General features: G+C 39.4%; 1 protein-coding gene across 1 annotated transcript in view; it reads right to left on the reverse strand.

Annotated features, from left to right (window-relative positions):
* The window catches only part of LOC126481676 (F-actin-monooxygenase Mical), a 561,514-nt gene that overhangs the window by 238,103 nt on the left and 296,644 nt on the right, over positions 1 to 26,767 (reverse strand). Inside the window, exon 4 of the mRNA XM_050105609.1 lies at positions 10,777 to 10,980. Coding sequence (XP_049961566.1) covers positions 10,777 to 10,950 — 174 coding nt within the window. The 5' untranslated portion in view covers positions 10,951 to 10,980. The remainder of the gene's footprint in view (positions 1 to 10,776; positions 10,981 to 26,767) is intronic.

Raw genomic sequence — 26,767 nt, forward strand, 5'->3', positions numbered from 1 at the left:
AACCTTCCTTTGTCCACTTCTACATTCTCTTGCATTTATTTTCACATTTTAATGTCTACACAAATTTATTTTTATGACTGCAGCCAGAGAAATAACAAACATAATGTACACAATGTTACATCAAGTCTCAAAACAAACGGATAATTAACACCTGGTAACTACACTATGTGACTAATAAAAGTACCCAGACACAATATAAGAATTGTACTGGAGAAATACATCCATAATCAAAATGATACATGGACTGCTTAATGTAAATCTCTGGTGCTGCCCTCAAACCCACTCCACCCCTCCCTCCAACCATACATCACCACTGGTATCAGGTTTATGACAGCTTATCACTAATGTACCAAGTTGGCAACAAAAGATTTGGTTACTAAACATATCTATTTCAACTGTTTTTGCCATCACAGTGTAGCAAGATTAAAACAAAGTGCAACCCCGAAAGTAGTAAAGCCAACCTCATATTTTGACCATCACAAACCACCATCTAGCATCACACAATATATCAAGATCTATTCCTAACATTATGATTATAGATGTAAGATGGAGGAAACTAATTACATGGCTACACAGCTAGACAGCTTACATTACATAGTTTATTGAGTAAACCATTGTAAGTTTAATAGTGGGAAGATCTTTTGGAATGTGAAACTACAACAGCATTAGAAAACACAAGGAAGAGTGAATGCACATGAACTACTTTAGCTACTATCATATTGGAATTTTGAGCTCAGGTCCCAAGCTTGCAGGAAAATAATAATGAATTAAGGATGGGTCCAGCTTTATAAAAGTACACAAATTATTGTTTTGTTTTATAGCCCAAACGTGTTTCACCACGTTTGTGGCATCCTCCGCGTTTTTTTTTCCCCCCCTTTCTTTAATTTTTTTTTTAATTTTTATTATTCTCCTGAAATACACACATACAGGTTATTTTTAGGTTGTGGAATATGATACATCAAATTTTGTTGAGATTAAGGAATATGATAAATCAGATCCTGTTGTCATCTAAATTGTATGTGCACTTTACTTTTTACATTACACTGTGAGTGTTCTCTGACTGCCAACCAAAATCAGCCGCAGGTCTAAATTAGTACACCATGCATCTGCAAACATGAGGGATGCTAGAAAATCATCTGCACTGAATTTTTTATTTATTATCTTTAAAGATCAGATAATAAACAAAAAATTAAATTTTCTAACATACCTCATGTTTGCAAATGACATGGTGCATTAGTTTAGACCTGTGGCTTGTTTTGGTTGAGTGCCACAGAACATACACAATATAAAATAAAAGGTAAAGTGCACATGCAACTTAAATGACAACAAAATTTGATGCAGCATGTTTCTTAACCTAAAAATAACCTATATGTACGTATCTCAGGAAAATAACAAAAAAACACACTGAGCATGACACAACTGTGGTGAAACATGCTTGGGTGATTAAAAAAGCAATAATTTGTGTAACTGCAAAAATGCTGACCCATCCTTAATTTATTATTACTTTAGTTACCGCATCAAGCTTTTAACTGACCATCAGACACACAGAGCCATTTGCAAGCAAGCAGGAAAGTTTCACTGAAGTTGTGCATCACAAACTGCACCAAATATCATGATCAGTGTGCAGCTGCCAATACATAAACAGGATGATGAAACATTTCTGAGTGAAAGTACTGACACTGGATATCGGCCTTGCACGAGTCATCCTCACCCTGTTTTACACACACACACACACACACACACACACACACACACACACACACACACTGATGAGTGAGTCAGAACATTCTTACCATTGCCACTTGGTGTTGTTGCAAACACATGGTGTGGTAAGGGTTCCTTATAAGCAGTCCAGAGATGAATGGTGAATCATTCTAGTGATGATACATGTTGAAAGTAAAAAAATTTACTGAAATAAGCAACTTTTACAAAGAGCAGATTGGGAATGAGCACCTGAGAAATGGCATCTCACATACAGCAAAGCTGGTAGGCTCTTCACATGCTAATGTTACAAAAATCTGTGGAGATTGGTTGAAAGATGGTTATATCACAAGTAAATGACAAGGTGTGGGACGTTCATGCCTTATCATAGGCAGTAGAGGTCGGAGGCTTAAGACCTCTTTAAAACAAGAAAGTCGGTGATCTGTGGTTGATCTAATGTCACAATAAAACTCTAGTGCTGGCACAAGTATTTTGGAGCCTGCTGATCTGCTCACATTGTTGAACATGTGGCAGACTGTAGAAGTGTGTTCCCATGTCGACCCGAAAACATCATCAATTGCAATTCTAGTGATTGCAATGATAGTGTCCAGATATGCCATTATACAGGTGAATAGCCATTTGAAACATGCATCATGCCACTAATGCACTACTATGCTACCGGGATACACTCACATGAGCTTCCATGGGACCTGTGGCTGTAATCAAAGGCATCATAACAGATACGGATTATGACAACAAAATTGCATCCCTTTGTGCTTTATGTATTCCTCAACAGTGATGATATCTTTCAGGAGGGTAACTGTCCATGTGCAAGACCAGAAGTGTATTACAGTGGTTCAATGAGCACATTAGTGAACTGATGTTCATGTGTTGGGCACTAAATTCACCTTATCTGAACATGATAGAACATATCTGGGGCACTATCGTACACCACCTCCCCACACCCAAAAACCACTGGCCCTTAGTTTATGAGAACTGCATAACCTATGCATAGACATCTGGTGCCACATACCTCCTGAAACCCAATAAGGTGTTGTTGAAACCATTTCATGATAAGCCATTGCTGCATCGTTCTCCAAAGGTGAAACAGCTACCCTCTGATCAGCAATTTATTTGGCATGGTTAAAGAGCAGACATATGTCTAACAGATTGTGGCAGTCATAATGTGAAGCATGACATTTGTGAGATTTTTTGTGGGGCTACAATGAAATTGCTCAAAATTTTAGTTTTTGAATTCCTATTAATGTGGACCATGATCATCAAATGGAATGAAAATTTTGTTCTCTAAGTTTCCTTGCCTCATGAGAAGTGTACACAGAGTGACAATTATTGAACTACATGAAAAAAATGTAAATTAGTTATAAACTACAGTATGCACACACTTTATTCAACATGTAAAAAGTCACTAAAGATATTCATATTTAGATTATGACATGTTCGATACGCCAGCCATCATTGGCAATGATGTGGCACAGATGAATAGCGAAATTCTGCATGACCCGCTGAAGTGTCAAAACACCGATGCTGCCGATGACCTCCTGAATGACTGTTTCCAGCTCAGCAATGGTTTTAGGATTATTGCTGTACACCTTGTCTTTAATATAGCCTCATAAAAAGGAGTCACACGTGTTTAGATCCGGAGAATATGGTGGCCAATTGAGGCTCATGACAGTGGCCTCTGGGTACCCTAGAGCCAGAACGCGGTCCCCATAGTGCCCCTCTAAGACATCAAACACTTTCCTGCTTCAATGGGGTCGAGCTCCATCTTACATGAACACCTCTTGTCGAAATCAGGGTCACTCTGGATAATGGGATTGAAATTATCTTCCAAAACCTTCACATACCATTTGGTAGTCACCATGCTATCAAGGAATAAGGCAACGATTTTTCCATGACTGGACATTGCACAACACACATCACCTGTTGATGGTGAAGAGTCTTCTCAATCCCAAAATGCAGATCCTCAGTCCCCCAAATGTGCCAATTTTGCTTATTGGTGAACCCATCCAAATAAAAGTGGGCTTCATCGCTAAACCAAACCATATTCACATCAAAGTCCTGTTCATCAATTCTGTGGACAATAGTGTAGGCAAAACACAACCACTGTTCCATGGCTCTGGGGCTTAATAGCTGATGGGGTTGAATTTTGTATGGGAAGAGACGCAGGTCTTCAATAACAATTTGTTGCAGTGTCTCATGATTGATTCCTACCTATTGTGCTGCTTGTCTGATCAATTTCCTGGCACTGGTTTGAAACACAGCACGTGTCTTCTCAATGTTTTCAGGCATTTTCACCTTTTTGGATGACCGACATTGCCAACACCATCATCACGAACACTACCCGTTCTCTCAAACTCGCAAATCAAATTCTTGATTGTTAGAACACTTTGATGTTGTCTTTGGCTTGAAATTGGTAACAAACTTCCTTTGAGCTGCAGCTGGGCTGTTATTGCTCACATAGTAGGCCCTCACAAGTGCTATACACTCAAGCATGCTGCATCATGACATTTTCACATGCAAATGACCGCAAACAACAAGGCGTGTGTGCATGGGCAAACTAATTCCCATCATGCCCCACAGCCAACCATGCAGTTTGAATGTCCTTACACAAACTGTTCAGAAGTTATGATGATTTTACTTCATATAGTCCAATAATTGTCACCCAGTATGTCTATCTTTGTTACTGACACAATAACAATATATTTCACTTTTACAGTGAGAAGCATAAAATAAACCATCATTGTTCCACAAAAGATTCAAAATAATCTGAATAAGCAAATTTATCTCATCCACTAATATTAGTAACTGAAACTCATGAAAGTGCAGATGTTACAGTAAAAATGGAAATGCCATGTGGTTAGGGCCTCCCAGCAGGTAGACCATTCGCCTGGTGCAAGTCTTTTGAGTTGACGCCACTTCGGCGACTTGCATGTCGATGGGGACGAAATGATGATAAGGACAGCACAACACCCAGTCCCTGAGCGGAGAAAATCTCCGACCCAGAGGGGAATTGAACCCAGGCCGTTAGGTATGACATTCCGTCGCGCTGACCACTCAGCTACCAGGGGAGGGCAGTTGTTACGGTAACAGGGTACGACATTTTCAGGGAGTAGTAGCTCTATAATTTAGTTGTACAGAATGTTCTGAACATCTTAGATAGTCGTTTTAGAAGCTGAAAAATGCTGAAAATAAATATTCGGGACATACTATACTGGACGTTATATTTGTCAATAAGACGGCAATTCATTACCATTACATCTGTGACAGCTTGCAATTCTGTGTTGTGAAAGTAAATTTAGATGAAGGCACAGTACTGCGTTTGTCATTTCTAAAATATGGGGTTATGCTGCTATTTCTCAAACCACTGCCTTCCAGCTTCCAACTTGCCCCAAATGAAGTTCACTGGTCTCGTGATTCACAAAATTACATAAATTCAGCTGTAGTCATGCTTTGTCTGTTGCTACTATTTTGACTATAAACCATTTAGTCATCTTTGCAGCGAGTTGGACAGACTGACAGTAAGGTGCTCCAATCCACATTATTTACTGGTAGGGTAAGCCAATTACATGTGAGTACATGGAAAATGGCAGAGATATATGTTACCATGACTCCACTATGAAAGATGCTGTTTTACAAATTCCGGTCAAGAGGGGGAGAGGACCAATGTCTATGCGAATTGACTTTTACCAGGGCTGGAATCCACATTTTGAGGGTGATTAAAGACATAATCACAATTAATTAAATCATTGACCACAATTAACTTCAATAGCTTTCCCAAAAACTGAATCCCAGAGAGATGAAACAAATGTTAAAATGTGGACTTTCTCGTAATCCATAACATGGATTGCCTGTATACAGAGCGTAGTTATGGCAGATTTGTCAAACCATAGCAGGAGAGTAAAGCACTGGCGTTACATGCAGAATTCTTGCAACAGTAGGTGAAGTAAGTCTGATACACAACAGACCACACTGACAGGCAATCATGTAATTGCCTGCTCTCTACCAAATGAAGTCATTATTCATAGAGCCAATGAGAGTGGCTGTCTTTTGCATTGGCCAAAAAATAACATTAACATAATTTTTAGAGAGGATACAAACTATTTCAGAAGAAAAACTCGCTATGAAAGACAGGAAGGCAATTCACTTCCACCTTTTCTCTTGTTTCTTGACAAGGGATACTCATCTATGGTTTGAATTGTAAAGTTCTGCATATCTTGCATGGCAGGTAGACATTATCTTCAAAACTTTTTGAGATGTTCAAAGTTCTTCCCATGGATAGTCTTTATCAGGAACCATATTTACCTTATGTACAAGTGTATTCAGGGCACCAATGGTTGGGGCAGAATGATGACCTTTCTCTGCTCACAGGTGTAGATCTGTATCTGTTGGCTTGTGAAAGACACATGTCCCACTGTGCTGCCAGTTTTACAATGAGCCATGACCTTCATGAAAAAGAGGACATCAACCCTTTTCCAGTTTCATGGTAAATTGGATCTTTCCATGAAGGGTATTCAAATGGTCCATGAATTGATGAAATTTTTCTCACTGTCGGGCCACATTATAAAAGCATCATCCACATACCTCCAAAAGATGAAAGGCTTAAAACTTGCGAAGTTCTCCTCATAATCTTCCACAAAAAAGTTGGTCACCAAGGGAGAAAAGGAACTTCCCATGGCAATCCGATCAATCTGTTCACACATTTAAAGCCTGTTAAAACATTCTGCAGTCAAGGACAAAGACTCTGCAAATGGTATCTTGGTAAATTATGATTCAAGATAAAACTAACCAGCAAATCTGAGCTGCTGAGCCTCATCGACTACAGTCTCTTGGTAAAATATGCCAAGTTGATGATTTGGTGAGGACAATTACCACAACAGGTCTCAAGAGTAAGGCTAATGCTTAGCCATTTAAAATTTAGCAGACCCTATATTATTATGGGCTGAAAAGGTACATCTTTCTTGTGGAACTAAGGAAGCCCAAACAGCCTCATCGAAACCATACTCTGGGTTTTTACCTGCTCACAACCTTTTTGGGTAAGGAGAATGCTGTCTTATAAATTACTGATCTTGTGGTACATGGAAATGTTAGACATAAACTTAACTGTCAGTGTATCAGACTTTCTCTGAATGTGGCTGACCAATTAGCAACAAAGTGTGGTTATGGATGAATTCTCATAATTTTATGCATCAATTAATACAATGTAAGAATACAGAGATTCACAAAGGATCTCTTCGCTTGTGGTGTAGCAGAGAGAAAATTGTATAGATGCCTTTCAGGGGCTGTAGTGCGCTGTACAGAAGTGTTAACTTATATCTGAGGTTCCTGAACAGCCAAATTAATAACTGCCAATATAACATGGACAAAGGCTTTCAAAAGATTGTAATATTGTTACATAGTAGTGGAATTATTTCTTGGTTTTCCCTGCATTACTGACGGACACTATGTTGCTGCTGTTTAGCTGAATTTAATATCGCTTTTTACTTATGAACAAATTGTAAACTTTGGCACAGTAAGGATCACTGCTGCCATCAATGTCAGTGTCATTACTCCAAATGATTAATGGAAAATCTCATATGAGATGTGAAACAAATACTAACAAAGAGATAGAGGGGCTGGCCAGTACTTACCTCAGCTCAGTACAGCCGATAGATACACATAAAACAGAACCGAAAATTTACGTTCCTAGCTTTCGGAACAAATGTTCCTTCATCGGGGAGGAAAGAGGGGAAAGAAAGGGAGGAAGGGAAAGGAGATTCAGTTACTCACAACCCAGGTTACGAAGCAACAGGGAAAGGAAAATAGGGAGGGTAGCAAGGATGGAGGCATGGTTGTCAGAGGGAAGCCAAAGATATTCTACTGTAAGTACTGTGCCAGCTTCAAACCAAAGAGGATGCATACAGAAGTAAAGAGGTATATAGTATAAAGATAAACACAACTATGTAGGATGAAAAGATGCGTGAATGGCTAAAGAGGAAAGGGAAAGAGGAGAAGACTGAAGAGTAAATGGGATTGAGGTAGTTTAACATAGGTTCAGTCCAGGGGGATGGCGGGATGAAAGGATGTGTTGGAGTGCAAGTTCCCATCTCCGCAGTTCAGAGGGACTGGTGTTGGGTGGGAGAAGCCAAATGGCACATACGGTGTAGCAGGTTCCTAGGTCCCTAGAATTATGCTGGAGAGCATGCTCCGCTACTGAGTTTTGGGCATCTCCTAGGCGGACAGTTCGTCTGTGTCCGTTCATGCGCTCAGCCAGTTTAGTTGTTGTCATGCCGATGTAAAAGGCTGTGCAGTGCAGGCATGTCAGTTCATAAATGACATGTGTAGTTTCACACGTGGCCCTGCCTTGAATTGTGTATGTTTTACCAGTAGCGGGGCTGGAGTAGGTGGTTGTGGGGGGGGATGCATGGGGCAGGTTTTGCAGCGGGGTCGGTTACAGGGGCCGTCCCATTGTAGCAGGCTTCAAAGCCCCAACCGAACGTATCTCAGCTCTGGTAGACCAGCACCTCCAACCTATCACCCGCAGACTCCCATCCTACATCAAAGACACAAACCACTTCCTAGAACGCCTCAAATCCATTCCCACTCCTCTCCCACCTGAAACCTTTCTTGTCACCATAGATGCTACATCCCTTTACACAAACATCCCACATACCCATGGTCTCTCTGCCCTTGAGCACTACCTCTCCCAACGCCCACCCGAAGATCTTCCAAAAACCTCGTTCCTTATCACACTTACCAACTTCATCCTCACCCATAATTACTTCACTTTTGAAGGCCAGACCTACAAACAAATCAGGGTTACGGCCATGGGAACCAGGATGGCTCCGTCCTATGCCAACCTCTTTATGGGCCGCATGGAGGATGCTTTCCTGAAGACCCAACAGCTGCTTCCCCTGGCCTGGTATAGGTTTATAGATGACATCTTTGTGGTCTGGACTCATGGTGAAGAAACACTCCTTAATTTCCTCCATAACCTCAACTCCTTTTCGAATCTGAATTTCACCTGGTCCTTCTCCAAAACCCAAGCCACCTTCCTGGATGTTGACCTTCATCTTGTTGAAGCTCACATCCACACCTCTGTCCATATCAAACCCACAAACAAACAACAGTACCTTCACTTTGATAGCTGCCATCCTTTCCACATCAAACGCTCCCTTCCCTACAGCCTAGGTATTCGTGGCAAACGTATCTGCTCCAGTGACGAATCCCTCAACAATTACACCAATAACCTGACCAATGCTTTCCTCTCCCGCAACTATCCCGCAGACCTTGTCCACAAACAGATTTCCCGAGCAATACATTCCTCCCCATCCAACAACAATGTTCCTACCCCCAGACCACACAGAAGCATCCCCCTTGTCACCCAATATTATCCTGGCCTCGAAAACATCAACAAATTACTCCGCCAGGGATATGACTTTCTCAAGTCAACCCCTGAAATGAGATCATCCCTTGACAAAATTCTCCCCACGCCACCCGTAGTTGCCTTTCGTCGCCCCCCTAACCTCCGTAACATCCTTGTTAAACCCTACAATATTCCCAGACTACCTTCTCCACCCAGCGGTTCCTACCCCTGTAACCGACCCCGCTGCAAAACCTGCCCCATGCATCCCCCCACAACCACCTACTCCAGCCCCGCTACTGGTAAAACATACACAATTCAAGGCAGGGCCACGTGTGAAACTACACATGTCATTTATCAACTGACATGCCTGCACTGCACAGCCTTTTACATCGGCATGACAACAACTAAACTGGCTGAGCGCATGAACGGACACAGACGAACTGTCCGTCTAGGAGATGCCCAATACCCAGTAGTGGAGCATGCCCTCCAGCATAATTCTAGGGACCTAGAACCTGCTACACCGTATGTGCCATTTGGCTTCTCCCACCCAACACCAGTCCCTCTGAACTGCGGAGATGGGAACTTGCACTCCAACACATCCTTTCATCCCGCCATCCCCCTGGACTGAACCTATGTTAAACTACCTCAATCCCATTTACTCTTCAGTCTTCTCCTCTTTCCCTTTCCTCTTTAGCCATTCACGCATCTTTTCATCCTACATAGTTGTGTTTATCTTTATACTATATACCTCTTTACTTCTGTATGCATCCTCTTTGGTTTGAAGCTGGCACAGTACTTACAGTAGAATATCTTTGGCTTCCCTCTGACAACCATGCCTCCATCCTTGCTACCCTCCCTATTTTCCTTTCCCTGTTGCTTCATAACCTGGGTTGTGAGTAACTGAATCTCCTTTCCCTTCTTCCCTTTCTTTCCCCTCTCTCCTCCCCGATGAAGGAACATTTGTTCCGAAAGCTAGGAACGTAAATTTTCGGTTCTGTTTTATGTGTATCTATCGGCTGTACTGAGCTGAGGTAAGTACTGGCCAGCCCCTCTATCTCTTTGTTAGTATTTGTGCCATTACTCTAACTGTCAATTTTCTATGACAGCAATTGCTAAGAAAGTAAAAAGAAAATAAATCCAGTACTATGATAACTACAGCTATGTTCACATCTACATACATATTCTGCAAGCCACTGTGCAGTGTATGGCAGAGGGTACCATGCACCACTAACAGTCATTTCCTTTCCTGTTCCACTCACAAATGGAGCAAGTGACAAATGACTCTCTGTATGTCTCTGTGCAAGGCTTATCCTGTCTGTGCAGTCATTACAAAAAATGTATGTTGGAGGCAGTAGAAGTGTTCTGGAATCAGCTGCAAATGCCTGTTCTTTAAATTTTCTCAGTAGTGTTTCATGAAAATATCATTATCTTCCCATTTAAGTTCTTGAATCATCTCCATAATTATCGCATGCTGATCAAACCAAACTAGTTACAAATGTAGCAGCCCCCCTCTTCATTCCTTCAATGTCTTCCTTTATTCTAATCTAGTGGGGATTTTAAACACTCTAGCAGCACTCAAGAATGAATTTTTCACATATTTTATCACAAGAGAGAAAACGTTCTCAATTTTAATGAGTAGTTTCATGCAATTCAGTCAATTTGGTGGAATAAAGAAAATATGTATACTGTAACACAGTTATCACTCTGCTTACCTTCAGCTTTGGGTAGAAAGAGGAGTACACAGTGGGTTTTATGGAAAGGAGGTCACAAAGCTCACGGAAGTGTCCCAGTATTGTTTTTAAACTGGAGGCTGCACAGAACTGGTCAAATTTCTCTGATGCCAGTGCTATTTCATGAGGAACTGCTTGTTTTCTTGGTTCTAGCATGGTGTAGAATTTGATTTACAGTACTGGTATCTGCAACAGAAGGAAGTACATTCCTTTAATAACAGCCAAGTTCACTTTAACCAAGTAAAAGTAACATAGTTAACTGCTACATGACATTGCACAATGCTCTCTGTGGTATCATCTAAACAGTCCACCTTTTAACCTGTATGAGGTGTGGACTGGTTCCTTAAATCTTTCAACAACCTGTTAAATCAATAGCTCAGCAACAACATATGAATCAAACTGAATACAAAGGAAGTAAAATTACTTTATGGTCAATATAAAAAGTTACTTTATAGTCAATACACAAAGTAACAAATTATTGTTCATATGCACCACCACCACCACCACCACCACCACCACCACCATCTTGATTTCGCTGCTCTAAGGTGAAAGTTCCAATGAGAACCACCAATATTAGGAAAAGAAATACTAGGAATCAGCTGAGAATCAGTTTCAACAATAGGCTTGCCTAAAGCATAAATTTCTAATTATTCTCATCAATGTACAAGAAATAAAAATACCAATCCAAAAGATTACTCTTTGCACATCTCTCACAATATTGTAAAATAAATTGGAAAAGTTAACAATTGTAATATGTCAGTAATAATAACAATTTGTGAAAGTGTAGGTTAATCAAAAGCATCAGCTGTATAACTGAATATAAACCTTATTACTGTTTATAAAAGTTCAAGAGCCATCACTGAGCAGTAAAGTCCTACATGGTACACAGATAATGCAGCCTGAGAGGCAAAGATGTAAATTGCATATTTGTGATATGAAAACTCTGATATGAACCAAAATATGAAACTGCCACTACCACAACAATGTACCAATACAAGCAAAGTACTGTTCCCACACTTCATCACCTATAGTGTAACAATGACTGAACTATATGTGGGGGGGGGGGGGGGGGGGGGAAAACGTGAATTAGTTGCCAACTACAGCATGCACACTCTTTATTCAACATGTAAACGTCACTACAGATGTGCAGATCTAGGTTATAACATGTTCAATACGCCTGCTATCATTGGCAGTGATGTGGTGCAAGTGAATAGCGAAATTCTGCATGACCTGCTGAAGTGTTACAACATCAGTGCTGTCAATAACCTCCTGAATGGCTGTTTTCAGCTCAGCAATGGTTTTGAGGTTATTGCTGTACACTTTGTCTTTAATATAGCTCCATAAAAAGGAGTCACACTTGTTTAGACTTGGATTATATGGCAACCAATTGAGGCCCATGCCAGTGGCCTCTGTGAATCTCAGAGCCAGAATGCGGTCCCCAAAGTGCTCCTCCAGGATATCAAACATTCTCCTGTTTTGACTAGGTCGAGCTACATCTTACATGAACACATCTTGTCAAAATCAGGGTAACTTTGGACAATGGGGATGAAATCATCTTCCAAAACCTTCACAGACCGCTTGGTAGTCACTGTGCCATCAAGGAATATCGCATCGATTATTCCGTGACTGGACATTGCACACCACACAGTTACCCGTTGAAGAGAGTTCTTGGTCACAAAATGCCAATTCTCAGTGCCCCAAATGTGCCAGTTTTGCTTACTGATGAACCTGTCCAAATGAAAGTGGGCTTCATCGCTAAACCAAACTATACAGCATGTACTAATTCCCACCATACCCTGCAGCAGACTGTGCAGTTTGAATGTCCTAACGCAAATTGTTCAGAAGTTATGACAATTTTATTTCATATAGTTTAATAATTGCCACACTGTATCTTCTGCAGATTTTATTCATAATGACTCTACCGCTATTTTCATCATACTGAACTATCAAGTTAATGCATGCACTGCCCTCCCTGGTCCGTCACTTGGATTCCACTTTATCTTTAAATTCATCAATTTCTGAATATCAGATTTGGAAAAATCCCTACTCCAACTCCATATTTAGTACCAAAGTATGTGTCATCTTGAAGTATACCAGGAATGTCGAGTCTGTTATGGTCAATAAGGTCACAAAATATAAACACACTAGTTTCCATTACTTCTCTTTTAAAATAAAGGGACAAATTATCATAACTCACAAAGACAAGGAACTACTGTTGATTCACTGTTGTTCTCAAGAACTAATAAGTCCAAGAAACAATGCTGATCCACTGCTGTCCTTATCTTTTCTGTTTAGGATTTCACTTGCCTGTCTTAAATTTATGCAGTACTCTCACCATTTCTCTTCCAAGCATTCCTCAGTTCTGCACTTATGATGCAAACATATTTATGATGCACTGCCAGATGTAGTCAAATGCCAAGGCATGTGATGTATGATTTACTGTAACTGTACTAAACATACGGCTGCAACAATGGTATGTGAGTATGGGAACAACAGGTTAAACAGAACAAGAGATGTCTAAAATCAACCAGTGACCACGAGTTGTCACAGTACCATGTCTAATGACACTGGACAGCTAACTACACTCATTTTAATACACAATCTGATCTACTACTCCAGTATACAACATGATCCCCCAAAGTTACATGCACACAGGGTCAGAATTTGAATGCTTGTTACTAGAATGATATTTGTATTGTGTATACACCTATATGTGTATAGAAACAAAACGCTTTTGAGATCTGTGCCTGGCTTTAAATAATGATTATTCACAAAAAATTTTAAGTTTTGCCTACTATACGTGTAAGACATCACACTTTTGGAAATTTTTCACTGTTAATGCAAAAACTGATATTTCTCAAAATACAAATACAACTTTACTAAAAATCATGGCTCCTTCACAATCCATGTCATCTGTGTCCTTCCCCCAACACCAGCTTTTCTGTGCTAAGGAGATGGGAGTTGTCCTTGCACCGCGCCTCTCACTCCAGTAATCCTGGCCTCCAGTAGCCAAGAGCTTCACACTCATCTCCACCCTATTACAAAACCCCAGTTTCACCTTATCCTGCTCCCAGATTCTCTCCTCCAGTCTCCTCTTCCACTGTTCCATCACCCCTTCCTCATCCACTCCTCCACAGAGTCATCTGCACTGAACAAATTCATTGGTGCCAGTACCTGTGTCACGTGCACCTGCTGTCTCTCCCTCCCACATCCTACTCCGTGTAGCTGCTGCACCCTTGGAGCAGTCAACAACCCTTTCCTGGCTCCCTGGCCACTCTCCCATCACCCTCAACACAATCCCTTACCACAGTCAAACTGCAGAACTGGTGGACTCTCCTACATTAGAGTCAATCAAATTTCCTTTTTCCCCTCTGGCGTCCACCTCCACATCATCTTTGGCTAACTATTATCGTCTATTTGTTATAAATGGCCAAAACTTAGTAAACTTTTCCTCTCAATTCTTTCCATTATGATCCCTTCCACTTCCATCGTTTTCCTGATTTCTTCATATTTTGATGTGGTCTAAATGTTAGACTCTAGCACTTCAGTAACCCATTTCCATCAATATTCTCTCTCTCTCTCTCTCTCTCTCTCTCTCTCTCTCTCTCTCTCTCTCTCTCTCTCTCTCTCTCTCTCTCTCACACACACACACACACACACACACACACACACACACACACACACACACACACACACACACACATTGTTCTGTACACAATATGTAAAATAAAACTGGTACGGGAAAAATTACAATGAGACTTATGTGGGACTGACCCTTTTTAACGAATATCACTGTTTTTATTCACTTTAGAGCTCATTTTGTGACATTTTGCCACTAAATTCTGCAGTGTAGTCTTTGCCGGAGTTTCATCACTCACTCAAACATAATGACACTGAGGTCAGAGCATGGCAGAGATGCAAATGTGCAGATATTTGATAGAAACTGACTGGCCTATTGAAACCACGATTTCCAGCATTTTCTGTGACAGACTGTTCTCCTGTTCATTAACAAAGGTCAGTTCTGCATCAGTCTTATAAATATTTTTCTGGGGCAATTTTATTTTTCATGCACTGTATATACTCTTTTTTGTTCTGTTTGTGATCTTATTGCTACAAAGGATTGAGTTTAATTGTTGCATAACTTGTTTCTCTTGAACAATCTTATTTTTAATATCTATCCTATTTCTAATCGCTTTTACACTCCTTTAAACTCATAGAATATACATAGATATTTAAAAAGAGGATCATCATTTAATACTAAAATTCCCAGCATCTAAATCATGCTGTTGGTCACCACCCACTATGGTATATTCAATTTTCTTTGTGTTTGTTTTTAAATTTTACTTTAAATATTCTTGAAACAGCTTCCTCACTATTTTTGACAATTTTCACATTGTCAGCCACAAATAGGAGAGCGTATATAAATTGTCTTCTGCCATTCACACTCCCATCTGGCTACATATACTTCTCCGTGTCTTTAATAATTTTTCCCGATAAATTTTAGACACCAGAGGAGCCAATGGACAATCGTGTTTAAGTCTTGGCTAATCTGGAATTCCTCTCATAACATTACCGACTTCTACTGATCTGGTGCATCCACACTAGAAGTCTGTAGCTGCATTAATGGTATATAAAAAAAAATAAATAAATAAAACACCATTATTCCTCACGCGCAGACAGAAATTATTTAATGGTATTGTGCCAAATCCCTGTATGATTCTCCCAACGAATCTCAGAATGGTTCCCGCTTTGTTTTATGTGGTCATTCCGGATATTAATGTTTGGATAACAAATTAAGATTGTGAGTAAACCTATGTGAATGACATAGCGAATGTAACAATTACTTAAATCTTTACTGATTTAATCGAAGCCATCTGTCCAGACGCTCTGTGACGGTAATGACGCTGAAACGGAGGACGACATAGGAAAGGCCGAAATACTAGACGTTTTTGGCCATAACTGGTTACAGGAAAACATCGCACTGCATTACTTCCTTTAAATCGTCACAGGAACGACAAAATGGCTGATATCGTAATAAGTGAGCATGGGATAGAAAAGCAACGGTAATTCCTCGTCATAGGAAAGGTCACAGGACCTGACGGAATACCAACACGAATCTGACAACAGTGTCGGGAGGTGTGTGAAGTGGCAAGTGTTTCTTATAACTGGATAAAAGCACAGATCACTGCCGTTTTCAAGAAAAGTCGTCGAACAAACTATAAGCCTACATCTCTGACGTCGATAAGTTGTAGAATTTTGGAACATGTTTTATGCTGGCATATCGTGACATTTCTGGAGGCCGAAAATCTCTCTAAGAATCAACGTGCGTTCCGAAAACAACGATCATGTGAAAACCCTTGCTCGCTCTGTTCGTCCTCGAGACTCTGAAAGCAGTAAATACCGGCATCTAAGTAGATGCCGTGTTTCTAGACTTCCGTAAGGCATTTGACAGTTCGGCACTGCCACCTAATGAACAAAATACGAGTGTACGGAATAGTAGACCAACTGTGTGACTGTATTGAACAGATTCAGGCAAACAGAGCACAGCACGTCATTCCCACAGGAGAGATGTGACTTAGTACACGCTTTAATGGAGTATTAAAGGTTCATTACTTTTCGCGATAAGTATAAATGACAAAGTAGGTAACAAGACAGCATCGGAAGCTTCATGAGGCTTTGTGCAGACAATGCTGTTGTACACGAAGTCGCAACGCTACAAGTTTGTAGCGAAACGCAGATGTAACGTATTGCGTATACGAAGTAAGTCCCAGTATTGTATTATTACACGATTGCAGAACGATCACTGTAAGCAGTTACTTCCATAAAATGGCTAGTGGAGCGATTTAAAGTGGAACGAACACACAAAACTAATCGCAGTGAAGGCAGATGTCGACTGAGAGGTTCATTGAAAGAAACCTCAAGAAATATAGTTCGTCAGCGAAACAGGCGACGTATAAAATGTTCGTTCGACCAATACTTGAATACTGCTTGTCAATATGGCATCCGTACCAGATAGAATTGATAGAGGAAATATAGAAGATGGGTCAATCTATACCAAGTGGTCCAGCACTGGTTGCTTGACCATCTACATTTTTTTACAATTATTCAGTAATGGATTGTCCTAAGCCTTTCACATAAAATGTATTTAGTTCAACACTCTCTGGGTTACAAATTAACATCATTATCACTTAGCTGAATGTATTCTATAATATATTTTTAATAGTTAAAAGTTATCAGCCACAAATAAAAAAATTCCATTTTTGAACAGTAGTTTTCCAAATAAAGATTAATTTGTCAGCTTTAATATTTTTTTGCTATTACACTGTATAGTTACTTTTTGTTGAGTACCAATGGTGAGCAGCTTATACTTAAAAATACACTACTTTAAAAATGGATTTTTGTAATTTTTCCATTTTGTGGTCTGCAATATCTTTGTTGGGGGACCAAATAAAAATCTAAAAATTTCACAGTTAATAGACCTTTATGATATCAAACTTCAGTATAAATTTCGACTTTGAGATTCAATTGAAAGTTATGGAAAAAAGATTACAAACACGAGTCAAAAATACGTTTTTCAACATCTGCAATATCTGGTAGGCTAATCAAATAAAGTATACCAATTGCATAATGTAACACACCACATTAAACAAGCTAACGATTATTTGTCGAAACAATGCTGTGGTAATTGCTTCAGCAAGCTAACAATTGCAAGCCTCTACAAGCCTGATTATTGTCTTCCCCCTTACACCAACATTTGTCTACTCACACTTATTTAGCTAGAAGTTCTTGAAGTGTGTCTGTTGGTGTTGCTATTAATGAAGCATGTCATAAATGTGTGTATGGAGTGTATCCTAAAGACATTACTTTAATCGAAGATTACAATGAAGAAGAAAAAGTGTTGTTTTACTTACGAGTTGACCCAGAGGTCAAATCAACATGGAAGTACCATGAAATGAAATACTTAAAAAAATTTCATCACCTTTTTGGTCAGTGTTGCATGGACCCTTTTGAGAAACATAAGAAACCTATAACAAATTGTCTGCGAGAAATAACATTTGATCATTATTCTAACAATAAAAGCCATTTCTTAAATCTCATACCAGGAAAATCATTGTGTCCAACATGTTATTCTAAGGTATTTGTAATCCACAAGAAAAAGGATAGTGAAACCTAAGACACAGAATTTTTTGACTTATCAGCAACCATTAAAAAAGTAAATGCAGCTTGTGAAATCCTGGGTATATCGCCTGCTAGTAAAATTAGAAAACTAAGTCAAGATAAAAGACCAAGTGCCTTGAATACAAAAATTGAGAAAGTGGCAGCTACAGTCAAAAATAATTTGGAAGTTTCATAAAATACAATTTGTACTAAAACAGATGGAAGTTCTAAAACTTCACCAACCGAATATGATGATTTGATAGAAAAACTAAAAACTAAATGCAGTACTTCAAACAAAGAGGATAAAATTAACATTATCAGTTTACTGCCCAATTCTCGGAGTCGAACAAAAGTTAGTGATGAATTTAATGTGTCAGAACGCCTTGTTATGTTAACAAAGCAAATAGTAAAAGAATAGGGAATTTTACCAGCATTACAAAAGAAAAGGGCATCTAATTTAGTAGATGAAACACAATCAATAAAGTTACAAAAGAAAAGTGCATCTAATTTGGTAGATGAGAACACAATCAATAAAGTTATTAAGTATTGTTGTGATGACAATAACAACCGTTTGATGTTTGGCAAAAAAGACTTGTTTCTGTGAAAGAAAATGGTTCTAAGATTCGAAGACAAAAAAGTTAATACTGTGTAATTTAAGTGAACTATTCGCTGAATTTAAAAAAGAAAATCCCGACATTAAAATTGGAAGATCAAATTTTGTGAGTTGAGACCAAGATGGTGTATTGTTGCAGGGGCATCTAGCACCCATTATGTTTGTGTTTCTTTGTATCACCAGTACTTAAAGTTGATGATAGATGGGGCCAATCTTAGAGTTGACTATAAAGACCTTTTGGAAGTTATGATATGCAATATTGACAGTTACAGCTGTATGATCAAAGGAAAATGTGAAGATTGTCCAGGCAAACAAGCCTTACTTGACATGTTTGAAGAATCCGAAGACGACGATCTGATGCCTGACAATATAAAATACAAACAATGGGTGACACAAGACAGAACTGAAATGGTGACAGTCATAAAATCACGAGGAGAGTTTTTTGAAGTGTTGGTGGCTAACCTTGAAAATCTGAAAATGCATCATTTTATTGCAAAAGCTCAAAGTAAATTTTTGAAAGACAAAAAGCAAACCTTGGCAGTTGATGAATGCTTTGTTCTTGCTGATTTTTCGGAAAATTATTCCTTTGTAGTTCAAGATGAAGTACAAGGGCACCACTGGGTAAACCAACAGGCCACAGTTCATCCATTTGTAGTCTATTATAAAGATGAAGATACACCAGTGAGTCACAGTTTTGGTGTCATAAGTGACTACCTTGAACACAACACTACAGCAGTGACATTATTCAATTAAAATTAACAAACTACATTAAACAGCACCACCCTTCCATAAAAAAACTGCTTTACTTTTAGGATGGGGCAGCAAGTCAATATAAAATTAAACAACATTATTAACATCTCCTTTCATAAAGAAGATTTTGGGTTTGATGTAGAATGGCACTTTTTTGCTTCACGCCATGGGAAGAATGCTTGTTATGGTGTTGGGGGTACAACAAAGCGAGCTGTCACAAAAGCAAGTCTGCAGCGGACGGACGACAATTATATCAGAACACCTCAAGAAATGTTTGAATTCTGTAAAAAACATATCAAAGGAATTACCTATGTTTTTGTACAATGTGAGGAAATACAAGAATTCTATGACAGTGTCTTGAAGGAAAGGTACAACACTTGTCAGAAGATCAGAGGCACTCGATCTCTTCATTGTTTTATACCCCATTCACACAACTTACTGAAGTGTAAGATCACATCAACTTCGCCTGATAGTGATCATCAGTGTGGAAAACTTGTACAACTGGTTCTTCAAAATAAATGCATAGTGACTTGTGTTTACGATGAACAGTGGTGGATTGGCGAAGTTTATAATACTGACTGTCAAAACCAAGATGTACATGTTGTATTTTATCACCCTCCAGAACCAAGGACAGCTTTTAAAAAATTGAGAAGGAGCAAGTTCAAATGCCATTTCAAATGTACTAAGGAAGCTGTCTCCCATGGAATTTACAACTGTGACTGGGCGAACTTACAATCTAACACCTGAACTGAGTGAACAAATTTCTCAAATGTTCAATGAGCGATGTACTAAAAACAAATAACAAGAGAACAATATATTGTAATTAGTAGGCTTATTTTCAATAAAAAGTAAGTAATCATAGATATGATTAAATTATATACTGTAACTGATAAATTTTATTCCATAAGCCTAGATATCGCAGATGTTAAAAAACGTATTTTTGACTTGTGTTTGTAATTTTTCTCCATAACTCGCAATTGAATGTCAAAGTTGAAATTAATGCTGAAGTTTGATATCATACATGTCTATTAACTGTGAAATTTTCAGATCTTTATCTGGTTCCCGAACAAAGATATTGCAGGCCACAAAATGGAAAAATTAAAAAAGTCCATATTTTAAAATATGTATATTTTTTACGTGTGAGCTGCTCACCATTGATACTCTATAAAAAGTAACTATACTATACAGTGTAATAGCAGAAAAAATATTAAAGCTGAGAAATTAATCTTATTGGATACCTACTGTTCAAAAATGGAGCTTTTTTTATTTCTGGTTGACAACTTTGAACTATTAAAAATATATTAAAGAATACATTCACCTAAGTGATAATGATGTTAATGTGTAGCCCAGAGTGTTTTGAACTAAATGCATTTTATGTGAAAGGCTTGGGAAAATCCACTACTGAATAATTGTAACAAACGTAATGCTTGCAAATACGAAAAAAACGCATGCGGCCAGGAACAAATATGGCCGCCATTTCAAAATAATAAACAATAAATTTTTTAAGAAATATTTTTGTGACTACTAAACATTGGGGAATTCACCCAGCAAATATAATTTTTTTCTGACATGGTCAAGCAACCAATTGTTTTTTTCTTGGGACCACTTGGTATGGATTGACCCAGACCCAAGGAAGAGCAGCACATTTTGTTACAGGTTCATTTAGTAAGCGCGAAAGTGTCACAGATATGATCAACCAACACCAATGATAGATGCTGCAACAGAAGCATTTTGCATCATGGTGTGGATTATTGTTGGAGTTCCGAAGCACATTTCCCTAGAGCAGTTAACAAATGTATCAGTCCCTCCCATGTATATCTCGCGAGAAAGCCATGAAGATAAAATTAGAGAAATTCAAGCGCACACGGAGGCTTACCGGCCATCGGTCTTCCCATGTATCATTCGCGATTGGAACTGGAAAATGGGGGAAGAAAAACATAGGTGCACAAAGTACCCTCCACCCTACGCTGTAAGATGTTTCATAGCTAAGATAGACACGAAGTCAATAATCATCACAGAAGTGATGGAGAAAATAAACAAAGTGTGATGAGGTAAAATATTTATATAATTAAAGAAGACGAAAATTTGTGATGGGGAACTGGAATTCGATAGTGTGAAATGCAAGAGAAAGATAAATACAAAGAGAACATGGACTGGGAAAAGGAAATGAAAGAACAGGGGACATGGTAGAATTTTACACAGAGGACAATTTAAACCGTGGTAACGCTTGGTTTAAGAATCGTGAAATGGTGCTGTGCATGAGGAAGAAACCTGAAGACAACAGAGGTTTCGTATATGTTGTACCGGGTGGCAATAACTAAAATGACGGTGTTCAGAGTGCTGCAGTGCGTGCTGTATACATCGGAGGACGCTGAAACATCGTAGTTGTGTTCATTAAGGACACGTAATCCACGTAAGAAGTGGCTTACAAAACACTTATTCGACTGAATTCAGAGTTTTGCTCATCGGTTTGGGACCCTTATGAGATTAGGTGAACAGGAGAGACAGGCGAGATCCAACAAAAAGTGGAAGGTTGCGTCACTTGATCGTTTAGTGAGCGTGAGAGCGTCACGGAGATGCTCAACAAACTGCAGTGGTAGACACCACAGGGAGGCTTACTGTATAAATTTCGAAAGCGTATATTCCAGGAAGAGTCCTGTAACATACTACATCCTCAAATTGGCGTTGTTGTTTTTGATGATGATGTTTTTGTAGTGATATTCACTCTGAAGATTGGTTTGTTTTATCTCTCAACGCTAGTCTCTCCTGTTTACGCCTCTTCATCTCTGCAACCTACATCTCGGCTTCCTGTATTCGAGCCTTGGTCTCCCTCTACAATTTTTACTGTACACACTTCGCTCCGCCGGCCGGAGTGGCCGAGCGGTTCTAGGCGCTACAGTCTGGAACTGCGCGACCGCTACGGTCGCAGGTTCGAATCCTGCCTCGGGCATGGATGTGTGTGATGTCCTTAGGTTAGTTAGGTTTACGTAGTACTAAGTTCTAGGGGACTGATGACGACAACAGTTAAGTCCCATAGTGCTCAGAGCCATTTGAACCATTTTGAACACTTCGCTCCACTGCCAAACTGACAATGAACTGATGCGTCCGGATGTGCCTTATAAGCTAATCCCTTTCTTTTAGCCAAATTTCAATTTTCTCCGATTCGAGTCAGTACATCATGATTAGTTGTTTGATCTGCTCATCTAATCTTTGACATTCTTCTGCAGCACAACGTTTGAAAGACGTCTATTCTTTTCTTGTCTGAAACATATATCGTCTACATCTACGTCATACTTCGCAAGCCACTTAATGGTGTGTGACATCACCTAGGGTGACCAGATTTCCCACGTGAAAAAACGAACATCTGCGAAAAACTGGGATAAAACACGGTACACTTGATAAAACGAAAATATTCTTCATATATGACTTCATTGATTTACTAAAAAAAAAAACCAAAGTTTATACACACAAAAAGGCATATATTCTAACAAGACACTATAAAACATGCTTGTAATGGTACTGCATCATATGATAATTCATTGTTTTTCCAAGAACTCATTATCATTCATAATAATGAGAAATTGATAGAATCATTTTTAAAAAATGAACAGTAATGTAGACAAAAAATCCGTAGACCGTTTAGCTACTGTCACTAACTTCGTACTTATCAAAAGACCTAACAGCTTTCAAAACCTTTGAACTGGTTAATAGCAGGTTGTAGAACTCCTTACAGGTAAGGTCTTGATAATGAGTCTTAATTAGTACAATTGCTTCAATAGTTTCAGTGGTAAAACGGTTTTTCTCCTGAATCCAAAGAGAATTGGCCATTGAAAATTCCCTTTCCACAATAGCATTTGTGCCTGATACAACAAGAGCAAAACTCACAAGCATCTCTATATTTTTACACGAAGAATCTCTACTTATGAGGGTATGGAATACATCACACCATCTCTGTTTCCAAATTAGCTTTTTCCCGTTCCTAAAGTTTCTTGAATACAATGTTGTTCATGCATCCTATCTCATCAAACAATACATCATTAAGCTGAAATGTTGCATCGGAATCTACTGCCTTAAGAAAATTCAGACAGTTTAAAAGTTCAATCCGAGAAACAGAATTTTTCAGTGTTATCCAATAAAATTACTTCAGAGGTCGAAATGGAGAAGCCCAGTTTTCTAAATAAGTCACAAAATTGGTAATCGTTTCTTATTTTGACTGAGTGAAAATATCTTTCTTTTTCAAGTTAATCAAAATTGCAGAAATAACTGAAGTTTAAAATTTACGAAATTTCCTTTTACTGATTTTTTTCTTTAAGCAGCTATACCTTCTCATCTGATTCTGTAGCTGAAATCGTGGTTCTTTCCAACTTATGGATTGAATTTGAAAACATTTTCAATTGGCTTTGTGTGAAATGAAGCCTAAGAAGTGACTGTGGGTTCTGAAAAAACTGTTTCAGCAATGACCGAAAATAAGATTTCAAAGGTTCATACATATCAATAACTCTTAATTCCTGGAAAAAATGTCAACGAAATCACAGAATGATTTAATTTCCTCCACACGCACAGTGTAAATGTGATAAATACTAAAAAAATTTATTGACTATTGTTTTATGTCAATAACAAGAACGTCTGTACTTGTTTGAACTCCATTGTGTACATGGGCTGCACAACCGATGCCTTGAATGTTCATCTTGACGACACTGTTCAGTTTGGACCAAAGATTGATTGTTCCTGCCCTCTTGCACCCACCGAAGTTGGTGTTATAGTTATTTGCACAAAATGAGACAATGTTGTGAACAATATATTTTTTAATATATCCAAAATACAGCTAGCTCATAACTCTATCGTTTCTCCATCAATGTTCTGAAGACAGATTACTTTGCACTGAACACCATTGGTAGGAATGAAATACTTAGCCAGAATCGGCACACGCTTTGAACTTTTGTGACGACGCATCAACCATCACAGGACACATGCTTAGCATGTTTGAGTTCCGATTGAACTTGATGCATTGCGTACGGCCATAAAACGGCCACTAAAACCAATTCGCATTTTGTACTAGAACATGTGAATTTCTTCTCAAATAGGCCTCTGATGAGAAGAGGCGGGCAGTTCATTGAATGGAAAGAAGGACTGTTTTGTGGTATGAAACGCAAGCAGCCATTCTTCCACAGCGATGGGCATGTCTTCCTCTGTTCGTAGTTTTTTCGTACCTCCAAAGGACGTTATGCTGCTAGAAATTCTCGCAGAAACCGCCAACAGATGCTTATTTTCCTTTGTGTGATGTATTACATCGGCATATCCTCCATGTTCAATGGAAAAAAGTAAACGACACAATGTACATTTTACCTTCGTACATGATATCCTTCGAGAAAGGGAACTCTTCTTTCACGGTTTTCGAGAAGGAACACTTCTTTTTTTCCCATATTCACGGGCACGAACTATATATATCCACAGCAAACAACAGACCCAGTATTGGAACTGCCGCCTAGTTCTTACTGTTGTAACAGTCCAAAGACATCCTGTCGGTTACACCTACTGCAAATTTATGTCACTTACCAGTAAATAGCTAATTCATAAATACAAATACAATTAAACATTGATAGACCTACAACGTTCTTTAAATAAAACTTGTTATACCCGTTCGTCATTTCTGCAGTAGCAGATAATCGATACGAAGCGCGAAGCTCACAAATAATAGATACGAAACGCAAAGGTTACGCTTAAGTCACAGGCACTGAGCATTCATACCTTTCCCCATCCCTTTCAAGAGAAAGCAAGACTCATTAAAATATTAAAAACTGTATCTATGAATCTAAATTGACGTAAAAAGACGTAAAAACTCAAAATGAAGCAAAGAAAAAGGTTACTGCTGATTACGAAAAAAACGTGATAATTTGCCTCCCGCTGAATATCTTGCGGGACAACTGGACACAGATCGAAAAAAAGGATAGTAACGTTAAAAACGGGACGTCTTGTCACCCTACCTTACCTTGTTCCACTACCGAACGGCGCATGGGAAGAATGATTGTCGATAAGCCTCTGTAGTGGCTCCGATTCCTCCTGTTTTCTTCATCGTGGTCGTTATGTGAGATTTAAGAAGGCTTTTCGTAAAGTAAGATCTGCCTGACAGTGAAATGGAACACACTGAAAACCCAATGAACCTTTTCAGTGATTTGTGGAATAGTGTCTCTAGTATGCCCATCGATCGCTTCATGTCGCACTCTCCAGTTCTGAGTGCACATTGAGCACGTAAAGATGCCTAGAAAATAGTGTCTCCCGCCAAGTATGAGTGCATGTGAGAAATTTCATGTAGCCAATATAATTAACGTACAATATGCCATCAAAAGTAACCGGACACCTGTCTGAAAATGACTTACAAGTTCGTGGCGCCCTCCATCGGTAATGCTATTCAATATAGTGTTAGCCCACCATTAGCGTTGATGACAGCTTCCACTCTCGCAGGCATACGTTCAATCAGGTGCTGGAAGATTTCTTGGGGAATGGCAGCCCATTCTCCAAGGAGTGGGCACTGAGGAGAGGTATCGATGTCGGTCGGTGAGGCCTGGCACGAAGTCGGCGTTCCAAAACATTCCAAAGGTGTTCTAAAGGCTTTAGGTCCGGACTCTGTACAGGCCAGTCCATTAAAGGGATGTTATTGTCGTGTAACCACTCCGCCACAGGCCGTGCTTTATGAACAGGTGATCAATCGTGTTGAATTATGCAATCGCCATCCCAGAATTGCTCTTCAACAGTGGGAAGCAAGAAGGTGCTTAAAACATCAACGTAGGCCTGTGCTGTGATAGTGCCATGCAAAACAACAAGGGGTACAAGCCCCCCACCATGAAAAAAAAACGACCACACCATAACACCACCGTCTCCGAATTTTACTGTTGGCACTACACACGCTGGCAGACGAGGTTCATCGGGCATTCGTCCTATCCACACCCTGCCACCGGATCGCCACATTGTGTACCGTGATTCGTCACTACACACAACGTTTAATACTGTTCAATCGTCCAACATTTACGCTCCTTATACCATGCGAGGCGACGTTTGGTATTTACTGGCATGATGTGTGGGTTATGAGCAGCCGCTCGACCATGAAATCCAAGTTTTCTTAACTCCCGCCTAACTGTCATAGTATTTGCAGTGTGTCCTGATGCAGTTTGGAATTATTGTGTGATGGTCTGGATATATGTCTGCCTATTACACATTACGACACTCTTCAACTGTCGGCAGTCTCTGTCAGTCAACAGACGAGGTCGGCCTGTACGTTTTTGTGCTCTACGTGTTCCTTCACGTTTCCACTTCACTATCACATGGGAACAGTGGACCCAGGGATGTTTAGGATTGTGTAAATCTGACGTACAGACGTATGACGCAAGTGACACCCAATCACCTGACCACGTTCGAAATCCGTGAGTTCCGCGGAGCGCCCCATTTTCTGCCCTC

This window comes from Schistocerca serialis, chromosome 5 (assembly GCF_023864345.2).
Source record: "Schistocerca serialis cubense isolate TAMUIC-IGC-003099 chromosome 5, iqSchSeri2.2, whole genome shotgun sequence".
In the NCBI taxonomy this organism is placed as follows: Eukaryota; Metazoa; Arthropoda; class Insecta; order Orthoptera; family Acrididae; genus Schistocerca; species Schistocerca serialis.